Source organism: Chiloscyllium plagiosum, chromosome 12 (genome assembly GCF_004010195.1).
Source record: "Chiloscyllium plagiosum isolate BGI_BamShark_2017 chromosome 12, ASM401019v2, whole genome shotgun sequence".
Taxonomy (NCBI): domain Eukaryota; kingdom Metazoa; phylum Chordata; class Chondrichthyes; order Orectolobiformes; family Hemiscylliidae; genus Chiloscyllium; species Chiloscyllium plagiosum.
In genome coordinates, this window is record NC_057721.1 from 48,339,249 (window position 1) to 48,353,098 (window position 13,850).

A 13,850-nucleotide genomic window follows, 5' to 3' on the forward strand; every position below is an offset into this window, starting at 1 on the left:
GGTAGTTCTGGAGGGATGGTGAAAACACAGCAGGGCTGGGAGCTAGGACCTGGTGTGGGGCTGGAGCTGGGAGTGGGGGCGGGGTTAGGCTTGGGGGCGGGGACGGAGATCGGCAGGCAGAAATTTCCCCCAACTAAATATCAAGAATGGTTGAAGCCATTGTTTCTAGTTCCTGACCAAACTTCCTTTCCTTAGCTGCTGACTGTGTTCCAGGATTGGCAGTAGTCCAAGATTAAGCCAGTTTGTTTGCAACTCAGTATCATGTTTGACCCTGAAGAGCTTCTGACTTCATATTAGTGCCATTACCAAAAAGACAATTATTTTGCTTCCGTCACTCTGTCCAATTTTGCCTGTTCTATGAAATCTTCTCTCATGCCTTTTCTACTTCTGGAATTGATTCACTCTTAACTAGTATAATGACACAGAGACAGACAGCCGAATCAACTCAGCCTTCATACCTCTTTATGTCCATTCCCATAGGTGTAATGATGTTAAAATAGATGGATTGACAACTCTTTTACAAGCTGCAGATATTCCTGCCTTCTCAATTTCAAAGTTGAACCCTTCATTCTGACAATGCCACAGTGACCCTCATGTAGTTGAATTAACATACAATGTTTTAGCTATGTTGGAATGATGACCCTCATTCCCCATGGGATACATTCTTCATGTATGGATAGTTTTAGCTTCCGATCTTACCACAAAGCACCATATCCATCACTTTTGATAGTAGTAGGTAATTTCTACGGTAGTTATTAACTTGTCCTGCTATAACCAAAGTGTCCTCTACTTGTTTGAAATAGAAAATGTCTAAATAAGAACTGTCCTTTTGGTAGAAGTAACTTGGAGAGCCCATCAGGGTTCCCATGTAAATTGGACAGCTTTATTTGGAAGTACTAGCTTTTGGAGGTAGATGTAGAGCAGGATCATAAGACACAGAATTTGTAGCAAAAGATCGCAGTGTCATGCATGCAGTTGATTCGATATATTGAACAAACCTAGATTGCTGTTAAGTCTTTTATCTTTTAGAATGGGTTGCAGGTTTTGGTTCATTAATATGTAAATCCCAGAACCAATTTCAAGTTATCACATTCTCAAGATAATTTAATGTTTTATAAAAAATGGTGACATCTCAGCTCAGACAGTGCATTAGAGGAGTGAGATTAGAGTCTGTCTGTATCCCAATCTTGAGTCAGAATGGTTCTATTTCCTATGAACAGGAAAATAAAAGACTCTGATTTTGGAATCTAAATGTTTCAGCAATCATCAATGGTTCCGATGAAAAATGGTTCTGTAGGATTCCTAATTTTCAAGGAATCTCTATCTTTTCAAGCTTCTTCATAATCTTTTATGTTTCAATGAAATACCCTCTTATTCTTCTAAATACCAGAGAATACAGGACTAGCTTATTCAGCCTCATCATGGGATAATCCCTTAATCTCAAGGACCAGTTTAACAAACCTCCTATGCAAGTATATCTTAAATATGGAGACCAAAACTCCACACAATATTCCAGATGTTATTGTACTAAAGTCCCATTAAGTGGTAGAAAGACATTTCTATCCTTGTACAGTACTTCAATCTCCTTCCAATAAAGGCCAATGTGTCTTTGGCTTTCTGAGAAAATCTACTTCTTAGATCCAACCTTTAGTTATCTGACCCAATAACTCCTTATGTGACTCTGTTGTATTGTGTTTTATAATGTTCATATGAAATACTTTGGGATATTCTATGATTTTAAAGGTACTATGTAAATAGAAGCTGTCATGCTAAATAGTTGGCAGTTTTTGCAAGCTGTTTAGTCTGAGCCTTGCAATAGTGCTATATGAGAGTGTCTCTGACAGACCCCAATGGAGGTCAAAGGCAAAAAGTAGGAGTTTGCAAAAACCCAGGCACCCCAGCCACCCACCTATTTAAACATCACCTGTCTCACCTGCAGCTGGATATATAGATTCAACGTTGAACTATCTTGTCACCTCACCTTCAAATCTGAAGAAAGTCAATATTGATCCCGAAGAAAGAAGGACAGCAATGCTTATGAGGACAATGCTTATACGTTTTGAACGTCAGATAAGTCCAGAGAAAATGTGGCCTGTTTCTGCTCAGCAGCTCTATTTCCTTTCTCACCACCTATAATTTCCTACCCAAAAGCAACAAATAAAAAAAAGACAAAAAGAATTATGGAGAGAAAAAGAAAGGAAGCAAAAGAGACATGCAGAACAATAAAACATAAAACAAAGACAAGTGTTGTCTTTTAGTTTCTGTGGGATTTTCCACTGAAACTCCAAGTCACTTGTACTTGTGTGTGCATACATTTCTCCCCCAATGTTGACTTAAATTTTAAAGTGGTAATCAAGATGAAACTGTCAATATTTAGTGCCATTACTCTTTTGAAACAGACAACATGTTTACTGTAACACAGAAATCGTGTGATTACTGTCGGTCATTTTATGCCCTACCAGAAGATGCCAAAAGAAAAACCACCATAAAACTGACAAATGAGACATTTTCGTCTTGACTCATCTTGAAACTTCAAAATTGAGGACCAGTACAGTCAATATGTACATTTTCAAATATTATTTGTTTTTTGTCCCCCAATCTAAATCAGTTGAAAAGAACTTCTACTCTTATATTGCTAGTCTCACTGTCAAAATTCTCAAGTTACAATTTATTGAATGAGATGGAACTTGGGTTTTAAGAACTGAATTCATAATTGCTTCTCAAAGTACTCACTGGCCTTAAGATGCCAATTTCATTTCAAATTTCTCCAAATTGATTAAATATTGCAAATTTCAAAATATAAATTATACTTTTAAAACACTTTACTTTTAGTTTAGCTTCCGTATTAAACCAATCTTAATCATTTAATTGAATATCAAAGTGAAGGATTAAGTGCTTTTAACTTCCTGTTTTACATATTGTGAATACTTCAAAGTAATTGGCTGTTTAACTGCTTGCTAACATCATAGGAAAAGAGATCTTTTTGATTTAGTGACAATTTTAAACTGCCTTTGGGAAGGGGAAGTTCATTGCCACAGAGATCTTCAGATCTTTGTGAGCAACTTTTTTTCATGATCAGTGATGAATGTCATTGCTTTGTTGCTGACTGAAAAGTCTACATCATACATTTTCATTCCTATGAGATGCACAACTGAGATGCCAGTGGCATTGCCATTGAAATTGAGAAAAAAAATGTTCTCCTCACTCCCTGCTCCACCAGCTAAATGTGATTATTAAACAATTGAAACAAGTGAAGAGAGATAAAGAAAATGAACAGTAAAAATCCATTATTAAACCTCCAGTTTATAGATTTGTTTTAATGGTAATGATTTTTTTTACACCTTACCATTGATCTTCCTGTTTAATGTTGTGTTCATACTGAAGTGTGCAATAGAAATATTTGATTCAACCAGTATATTGTGTTGAGGAGTTTGTTTTTAGCTGTTCATTCATGGGATGTTGAGTGCCATGCTTTTATTGTCCAACTCTAATTGCCCTGGAGTAGGTGGTGGTAAGCTGACCTCTTGAATAATTACAGTCCAAAGGATGTTGGTATTCTCAATGCTTTAGGATTTTGACCCAGCTACAGTAAAGGAGCAGCAATACAGTTCCAAGTCAGGATGTTGTGTGGCTTGAAGGGGATTTGCAAGTTATTGTGTTTCCATGCATCAGTTGCCCTTGGCCTTTTAGTTGGTATGGTTTGTATGTTTCAAAGTGCTGTCTGAGGAGCATAGGTGAGTTGCTGCAGTGCACCTTGTAGATAGTACACATTATTGCCACTGTGCATTGGTGATGAAGTAGTATACATAGAAGGTAGTAGATGCAGTGCCATTTAAATGGATTGCTTTGTCCTGGATGGTGCAAAGCTTCCTAAGTGTTGTTGGTGCTGTATTCATCCAGGCAAGTGGAGAGTATTCATCCCGGTTCATACTTGTGTCTTGTAGATGGTAGACAGCACCTTTAATATCATACATAAGTGTCAGTATGTCTCTCAACATATTGCTTCTGATGGCAAAAGTGAGGACTGCAGATGCTGGAGATTAGAGTCAAGATTAGAGTGGTGTTGGAAATGCACAGCAGGTCAGGCAGCATCTGAGGAGCAGGAAAATCAATGTTTCAGGCAGGAGCCCTTCATCAAGATGCATTGCTTCTGAGGCATGTTTGCAACTCCTCTCTCTTTTGCAAATCATTCTATTGAAGAAAACAACTAAATTATCTTTTGTTTGTAAATGTATTTACATGAATATGGAACATATTTTAATGTTGAAGGATTTCACATTAATTTTACAATATGATTTCATACTGATGACTCTCAAAATTGTGACTTTATCACAAGAGGATCTATTACGATCCATTTATTGCACAGTGCTTGCATTTGTTTGAGGAAATGATAGTGCTCAATATCATATTTTGTTATTAGAACATGGTTCACTCATACATGCATACGAAGACGTGAAATAGGAGCAAAAGTAGACCATTTGGCCCTCCAAGACTTCAACGCCATGCAAAAAGGTTATGGCTGATTGGTTTGTGTTCCAAATTCCACAATCCCATCTTCCCCTGGTAAACTTTCCTTTTCCGATCAAGAATCTATCTACCTCCACCTTAAAAATACTCAGTGACCGATCTCCATTGCCTTTTGTGGCACAGAGTTTCAAAGTCACCAAATACAAAATTTTATAACTTGTCATGCCAATGCCTAATAAAGACCTTCAATATGCGTACTTTAGGGTGTCCAATGATGCATTTCTCAAATTCTGTTTTTTTTAATATCTGAAGGCCACCAGAATTGAACTGTGTTCTTCGTCTCCCTCAGTTTCATAACATCAAATAGCTCTACTTTTGTGAAGCTGTCATTTGAATGCTTCTGTTCTTTATTGTGTATTTTTCTTAATGAAAAAGGGTTGCTTTTCTAATATAACAAAAATAAAACAGTAACCATAGATTGAACATGTGAAAAAGATCAATCCTTATAATTTGGCTTCTAAGTGTTGCTGAAGGGCAAAACAGCAAATGTATGAGGTATTGGAGATCTCAGTTGTCCAGTGCAGCTTCCCTTTTATCACACATTACAATCTTTGTATAATTTTTTTCCACGCTTTCTTGCAAATTTTGTTTTCTAGTATTAATGTTACCTTTTGTTTTTCTTTCTGTTGTTTCAGTAAAAGGACCAAGAAAGTTAAGTCTGCCGACAGATCTTAAGACTGATCTCGGTACGGTAGGCGAAAGCTGACAGTTTGTTTATTCAGGTTATTTAAGTTAGGGATGAGCAAATCCACCAAATTGAGGTGAGCCAAACTGAACCAAACAAAGTTGCTGGTTATTTGGGCTCCATAAAGGGCCTAGATTACACTGAAATATGTTTAATTTCATAAGTATAAACAAAAATATCTTCTTAGAGCTCCATGCCAACTTTGTTTACGGTCAGCTAATACTTTGCTCATCTCTAACTATTTTTGTTTCTTTCCCTCTTTATTTTTTAATCTACTTGAATTTTGTGTTTTATGTCATTTATTTAAAAAGTCACTTATTTTGCCACCTTAGACCCAAATTTATAACAAACAAATTTAAAATTTGTAAAATAATGTATTCCATCCATTCAACTTTGTTTTAAAGTATATGTTTTAATATAGTCAAAATTCACAGGGAAAGGAAAATATTTCCCTCAGCAGTGCAGGCTATTTCTCTTGGGAGCAAATAGGATGCTGCTTAACAGAATTTCTTATTGATTTGTTTTCCAGAAATTACTTGTCTGGGTCAAACTCCAACTGTATTTTTATTTAGGTGGTGGAATAAACTATACCATGGGACATTGTAAGCTTTTCAAGCATTCATGTCTGAGCAGGCAGAGCACATTTCAGGTCTGCTGTTTTCCATTCAGCACTAACAGGAAAATCAATCCAACATGCTTAATAATATTCACAATTCTGGTTTCTCATTTTCCTTTATTTCAGGTTAGAAAAAAATTCCCTTTATAAGGATCTGATTTATTGTGATTGATTGTATGCTCTTTTTTTAAGAAGCCCTGGATAACTACCAATCAGTGTAGGGCAAGTGTGGGTTTGGAGGGGGGTGGGAGGGACACCAGTCTTGCAGTTACATGCCAATGAAACCTGAACTACTTTTACTCTTGGCCCTCATTTAAATTCATAATTTCAGTAACCTAAGATTTACACTGGGGTTCAGGTGAGTGGAAATGATCACCAACAGTCAGTTAAGTGGTTGGAGGAACAGGAATCTACACCTACATCTCAAGAAAACCTTTGAAATCTAAAGGCAAGAACATTGTATGAATGAGGTGAGTAACTTATTGTCTGGATTTTAACAAGACACATTCCCTCTTCTTGTCAGGCGTGGGATGGATGGAAGGGTTCAGTTTCTATTGAGCATAATTTTCATGATTTTAATATTTTCCTTTCTTTAAGAAGGTGATTTAAAAACATAAATAAAGATTGTAAGAGGCTCTTATTCCAGTAATAATGTGCCTTAATTACAATCAATAGAAACATGTAGCTTAGGGGAATGGACCATGTGTGTCTGTTTGTCTCTTTCTGTCAGTCTTCTATCTTTGACTTTCTTTGGTTTAACATTGGCCAGCATTACAAGGTTTCCTTCTAGTCTTACAAATGGACTGCCAGAGTATTTCAAACAGCCTGATGTCTGCTTTACTGGTTGATGAATTTGTAGCTCACTCAGATAGTTCCCTATGAAGAGGAGGGAAGGAGATGAGTGGCAAAGAAAGTTAGATGGCAGAAAGGAACTACAAATCAGGCTGAGAGAAGGGAAATGATGGATCCCCAGGTTGCTCTTACTAACTTATCCTTCCCAAATACTTTTGGCATTGATCAGGTTTGTGCTGGCCCGATTTGGTCAGCCTTGTAGTTTTTCCTTTTGGTTATTCAGTAAGGACACTCCGATTACCCCAATCGGACTTTCAGAGGCACACTCAATTTGAACTCTGCACATAACAGAATGGGAATTTCTGCACAGAAAAACTTACCTTTTAAAAAAAAATCATCTTTTACCAAATTATACTTTAAGTTTCTTTGAAAGGAAAAAAAAATTGGCGACTTTCATTTCAACCCAAAATCTTGCGGGTAGGATAACAGTGTTACTGGGAACCGTCCCATCAACTATTTCTTGAAGTTAAAGTGACAGAGTAAAACATACAGATTGAGGAGGTAAGAGAGAGGGGGAAGGGTGTTAAAGGGACCAACGGAAAAGAGTGTGGGAAATTAAAATGATGAATTTATTTCGTTTGATTTTTTTGAAGTTTATATTTACTGTCGTCTTTCTCAATACATGTATTTCTGAAATTTACTCTCCACCTCCCAAGGAAGAGAAAAATCAAAATGTTCACCCCTTCCTCACCCTGCCCTGTGTAATAAGATTGGACAACTGAGTTCTAGTCTATAGAATTATAAACTAACTCTGGTTTCTAGCCTGTGCAAATGAAATGCTCAAATTGACTTCACTTCCTATTTCATAATATGTCAACTTTCTGACTTCACATCCAACAATTTTCAAAGAGGTACCTAGCCACACTTATAATTCATTGATGCAGTTGTGTGTAGTTGTATGCAAACTGTTACACACATTGCACATTATGAGGAATACAATACAGATTTGTGTACCTGATATCCCTCACATGGTAAACACCTAATCTTGCATGGAGCTGGAAAAAGCACAGCCGGTCAGGCAGCATCCAAGGAGCAAGAGAGTTGACGTTTCGGGCAGTACATCGCCTTGGATGCTGCCTGACCTGCTGTGATTTTTCCAGCACCACGCTTTATCAACTCCGACTCTCCAGCATCTGCAGTCATCATTTTCTCCTCCCTGAACACCCAATCTTAGACGAGGAGGGAACTATCAGGTGAGGATATTTGCAGTCCCAAACAAAAGGACAGAAAATCATATCGTGGATTACCATGGTGCATCTGATCAGCTGCTGATGATAAAACACACACCAGAGAGTCAGTTACCTATTTATGCAGGTGAAATGGCATAGACCATTATGAAAATGAGAAACAAGAATTATTATTTAGTTTACACTTTTAAATCATTGAAACCCAGAAGGTGATGATTTAGGCCAATATATTAGCTTCAGCTGAGAAAGAGTTGGCCCATTTAATTGCAATTTCCAGCACTTCGTCAATCATTAAAGTTTCTGGCACTTCAAGTGATTATCTAAGTACCTTTAAATGGAATGAGGGTTTCTGTCCCAAACACACTTTGAAGTACTGAACTCCAGATTACCACTATCCTCAATTTGAAAAATATTCTCTTCAACATACACCCTCTCCCCATCCCTGCCAATCGTTCCACTAATTTCTTTGAATCTATACACCCTAGTTATCAACCTCTGCCAAGTGGAGTAAGTCCTTCCTAATTCACTCTACCTACATGACTCAATTTCATACGTCTCAAGTCAGTCTTACCTGTTCCAAAAAAAAACAATCTCAATCTATTCATCTTTCCTCATAGCCAAAGTTCTCCACTCCTGGCAACAAAATTAAGTGTTCTCTATTTTCTCTTTCCTAGTGCAGTCATATTCTTCCTATAATGTGGTAGTCAAACTATATCTGTGGCCTAGTTAGTAGTACTAGGATAGCCTTCTGTCTTATTCTAATATTTATTCTCATTAAAACCACATTTTAAAAAAATCCTTTGCAAGTTTATATCAATTAGAAATAATTAAACTGTTAACAAGGCATTTTCAGCTTTGCTGTTAATTTCAGCTTTTAGCATATTTTGGGCAGAAAATCCTGCTTGCTGTGAAAAAGACCCAACCACAGTGGAAATTATTGCATCACCAAATTTCAAACAACACAAGCTTCATGTCAGACTTGCCATGAGTTAAAGCTCAATATACCATACATCCAGTAATACATTACTCAGTTGGAATTGCCATTAGTTGGCATCTCTTTACACAGGCTGCTACTACACAGTAAAATGCTAGTAGATAATGTTTAGAACATTGTTGTTGTAAATATTTGCTAATGAATGTTGTGTTGCCTGGTTATCAGTACATGTAGCAACTTATGTATTCCATATTCAGCCATTACAGTCATGCTAATCTAAACACTATAAAAGGTTGAGAGACCCATTGATGACAATACAAATTGACATGTACAAGTGAAAAACACAATCACTAATAATTACAAAGTAAGATGAGAAAATAAATGAATTCCCCTCCGATGACTTTTGCATTTTTGTTTTTATTGATCAAATCCTGCTATTTATTTACTTTGCGTAAAATCCAAATGATTTAGTGTCGCAAACAAAATAAATACAATAGAAGTGCAGTAGGACATTGATTTACTAATATTTAAGTTTGCCTATATACAACCCTGTAGAGGGAAATTGAAATTTTGAAACACATTTCAATTTTCCAGAAACATCAACTATTTATATACACGCTTAATATGGTAAAACATTCCAAAACACTTCATAGGACAATTTGACACCAGATAACATAAGAAGATAGTAGGACAGCCAACGAAATGCTTGGTCGAAGTACTAGATTTAACCTCTTGAAGGGAAACAGGACACATATATTCCAGAGTTTAGGGTCTTGGCAACTGAAGGCATGGCTTCCAATGGTGGAGTAGATGGTCAAGAATTGAAGGCATGCAGATGTTTTTGGAGGGTTTAGGGGCTGGTGAGTGGTTATAGCAGTTAAGACGGGATTATGCCATGAAGAGATTTGAAAACCAGGATTACAATCGTAAATTCAAAGTGTTGGTTCGTATTTGAGCAAAGGAGACCAGTAAGCACAGGAATAATGGATAAGTGTTCTGCAAAGGACAACAGGATTCAAAATATTAACTTTGTTTTCTCTCACAGGTGCTATCAGACCTGCTGTGTTTCTTCAGAAGTTTTGTTTTTTGTTTGTTGGAGGAGTGGGACTTGGTGTGAGCTAGGACATAGGTGGTAAAATTTTGGATAATTTTAGTTTATGGAGGATGGAAGCTTTGGAATAATTAAGTCTTGAGGTAACAGAGGTTTGGTTGAGGCTTCAGAAGCAGATTCATCTAATTCAGAGACCTAATTAGCAAAGGATGATATTGGAGCCAATTATTAGACCATAAGATCATAAGAAATATAAGCAGAATTGGGTCATTTGGCCCATAGAGTCTACACCACCAGTCAATCATGGCCATTCTCTTGCTCCTTCCCATCACCCTTGATCCCCTTACCAATCAAGAACCTCTCTCTGTCTTAAATACACTCGATGACTTGGCCTTCACAGCCTGCTATGACAATAAGTTCCACAGATTCACTACCCTCTGACTGAAGAAATTCCTCCTCATCTCAGTTCTAAAGGTCTTCCTTCATTCTGAGGCTGTATCCTTGGGCCCCAGTCTCTCCAATACGTGGAAACATCTTCTCCACATCCACTCTACCCAGGCCTCACCATCATCTGGAAGTTTCAATCAGATTCACCCTCAACCTTTTAAATTCCTCATATGACAAGCTCTTGGTTCTCGGGAGCATTCTTGTAAACTTTCTCTGAATTCCTTCCACTACCTACATATCCTTGCTTAGATATAGGTCCCAAAACTGCTCACTATATCCCAACTGCAGTGTGACCAGAGTCTTGTATAGCCTCAGAAGTACATCTCTGTTCTTGTATTCTGGCCCTTTTGAAATGAATGCTAACATTGCATTTGCCTTCCTAACTGCCAACTGAACCTGTATGGAAACCTTCAGAGAATTATGAACTAGGACACCTAAATCCCCTTATGCTTCAGATTTCTGAAGCCTTTCCCCATTTAAAAAGTAGTTTATGCCTATATTCTTCCTCCCAAAATGCATAATCGCACACTTTCCCACATTGTATTCCATATGTAATTTCTTTGCCCACTCTCCGAGAATGTCCAAGTCCTTCTGCAGCTTCCCCGCTTCCTCAACACTACCTATCGTTCCACCTATCTTTGTGTCATCTGCAAACTTTGCAACAATGCCCCTAGTTCTTTTCTCCAGATCATTAATATATAACATGAATAGATATGATCCCAACATGAACCTGTGCACCAGTCACCAGCTGCCTTCCTGAAGAAGGCGCTTTTAATACCACAGTCTGCTTTCTGCAAGTTATTGAGATGGAAATAAACAAACTAGTAATCAGACTACCATATATAGTTGTAAGATCATCATGGTCAAATATGACACTGGAGTTGTGAACAGTTTAGTTAATTGTGTTTTATGCTACGATTTAAAATTTTGCAGGAAAAATAATATATTGTATGATAAAAATGCTTGTGGTGTCCGAATACAATGCAAGATACTCATAGGAACTAGTTCATTGGTTGCATAATTCAGTCAGAATTCTTCTCAGCAAAATTGTAGAAACTAACTCTTAGAGTCATAGAGATGTACAGCACAGAAACAGACCCTTTGACAAACTCGTTCATGCTGACCAGATCTAACCTAATCTAGTCCCATTTACGAGCACTTGGCCCATATCCCTCTAAACCCTTCCTATTTATTTACCCATCCAGATGCCTTTTAAATGCTGTAATTGTACCAGCCTTCCACTTGCAGTTCATTCCATACTCGCACAACTCTGAATACGTTACCCCTTAGGTCCCTTTTATATATTTTCCCTCTCACCCTGAATCTATGCCCTCTATTTCTAGACTCCCCCACCCCAGGGAAAAGACATTGTCTATTTATCCTATACATGCCCCTCATAATTTTATAAACCTCTATAAGGTCATCCCTCAGCCTCCGATGCTCCAGGGAAAACAGCCCCAGCCTATTCAGCCTCCCCCTACAGCTCAAATCCTCCAACCCTCGCAACATCCTTGTAAATCTTTTCTGAACCCTTTCAAGTTTCACAGCATCCTTCCGATACAAAGGAGACCAGAATTGCATGCAATATTCCAAAAGTGGCTTAACCAAAAACTCTTGGTCCCTCAATTTGTGTTAATTGAAAGTGAGCCTGATAACATGCCATGCAATTTTATTTTTGCATTTATAGTTTGGTTATTGCATTTGCTGCAATTTTTATTTACATATCATTGGAACTTAGACTTGACTTTATTTGCTGTCAACAAGTCTGACGTTTTCCAAGGACAGGTTTACTGCAATGTTGTGCTATTAGAAACATTTAAGAATCATATTCAATTGGTCCTGATATTCAGAGACATCTTAATAACAGATTTAATTTTAGGTGAAATATAGCTTAGGTTAATGATTCATATAGTTTTGACTGCACAATGTGTTTGCATAGTATGCCTATTATAATTATTTATGAATTGAGGTCAATTTTTGAATATTAACAGTCATGTCCAATTGTCCCAATTCAAAGAGACACTCTATGCCTTCCAGACCACTTTCATTCTGCACTCCATTCATTTCACCGCTTATTCACAGGACCACTGTCAACCCCAACCTTCCCATTCTAAACTCGCACTCTTCTCCCTCTACTTCATCAACCCAAGATGTCCTTCATTCTGCCAAGGAGGACTGGGGCTTGTAGAATGTGAGCCAACAAGAGTTGAGGCAAAGGAGTGAGGAAGGGTGTTCCAACTCCATTAATTTCTCAGCACAAACACAGACAGCCTGAGCAGGGATGCATGTTTATCCATGTTAAAAAAAGAGTAGGCTTCATGACATTCATGTCATGCTTCATCATGTTTAAACATTAATTAATATGGTTGTATGGTTTGTGCAGAACAATGAAACACAAATACTATAAAGCTTTAATGATTTAAGCTGTGTGTGTAATAAGATATCACCATCCAACTGAGCAATGTGTTATTATTGTAGATGTTAATTTTTGTCTGTTATCTTATTTAATAATAATTATAAGAGCTTGGTAGGCTACTCAATAATAAAAATTAACCATTCTAAATCAAAACACTCTAAAATCTTGAGTCCATCTGCCACTGACAGTGTCACCAATTCTCAGGAAGCCCAGTAGACAGAGAGAAGCATGTTCCATTTTGAATGGGAAAGGGAAAACCTGAAATGTCTTGCTCATTGAGTAACCATTAAAAGGTATTTTTGCAAAGTGAAATTGTGGTAGTTATGGAAAACCGCATCATTTCGCATCATCTGACTTTAGCAAGGGATGGATGAAATATAATTCATTGCTAGTGTGAGATATCCATTGAGAAGAAAATCAAATCGGGGAAACTACTAGGAATGAAAAACAGCATTTACTGCTTACCAAAAAGACTCTGAGGAAATATTTTATCTTCAATACTCCATAAATGTTATAGTAAAACAAATTCAGTCAAAAAATTATAGTTTTAATTCAGGAATCAGTTACCATCTTGCTCTCTAGGATCTGTGAAAAGTTCCTGTATAGAAGGAAAAGCAACTATTTCAAGAAACTCAATGAAAGCTTTTGAGAGGACTAGAACCATTTATGAAGGTATGTCATGAGGCATTGATTTTATAATATTTTTCAATTAAATCAAAAAAAATGAACAAACTGGGAATTGTTATAGTTATGCAATGCACTAAGGTCTGAAACAGAAATCAGTTAATCTGTAATTTTTAGGATGGGTTATACTGTGCAAGTCTGCTGCAAAATGATAATAGTTCATCTTACACAAACAATTAGCAACATAAGAAATCAGAGCAGGAGGAGGCCATTCAGTATCCCCAAAGTCTGTTTGGCCATTCAACAATATCATAGTTGACCTTTCACCACAGATGCCTTTTTTATGCACTATTCTCATATGCTTTTATATCTTTAGCATCTAAAAATCTAGTTATATCTGAACTATTTAAAGTAAAATCAGAAATGAATGTAAAATGTCAACCTATTACAAAATTATGTATTTTGAACTAATTTTATTAGTCCGATTTTAACTTGAACTTGAAACAAAGGT

The 13,850-nt window shown here is 37.0% G+C and overlaps 1 protein-coding gene across 1 annotated transcript in view; it reads left to right on the forward strand.

The window, feature by feature from the left end:
- The window catches only part of stxbp5l (syntaxin binding protein 5L), a 546,595-nt gene that overhangs the window by 441,164 nt on the left and 91,581 nt on the right, over window positions 1–13,850 (forward strand). Inside the window, exons 22-23 of the mRNA XM_043700990.1 lie at window positions 5,163–5,213; window positions 13,298–13,387. Of these exons, the coding sequence (XP_043556925.1) occupies window positions 5,163–5,213; window positions 13,298–13,387 (141 nt within the window). The remainder of the gene's footprint in view (window positions 1–5,162; window positions 5,214–13,297; window positions 13,388–13,850) is intronic.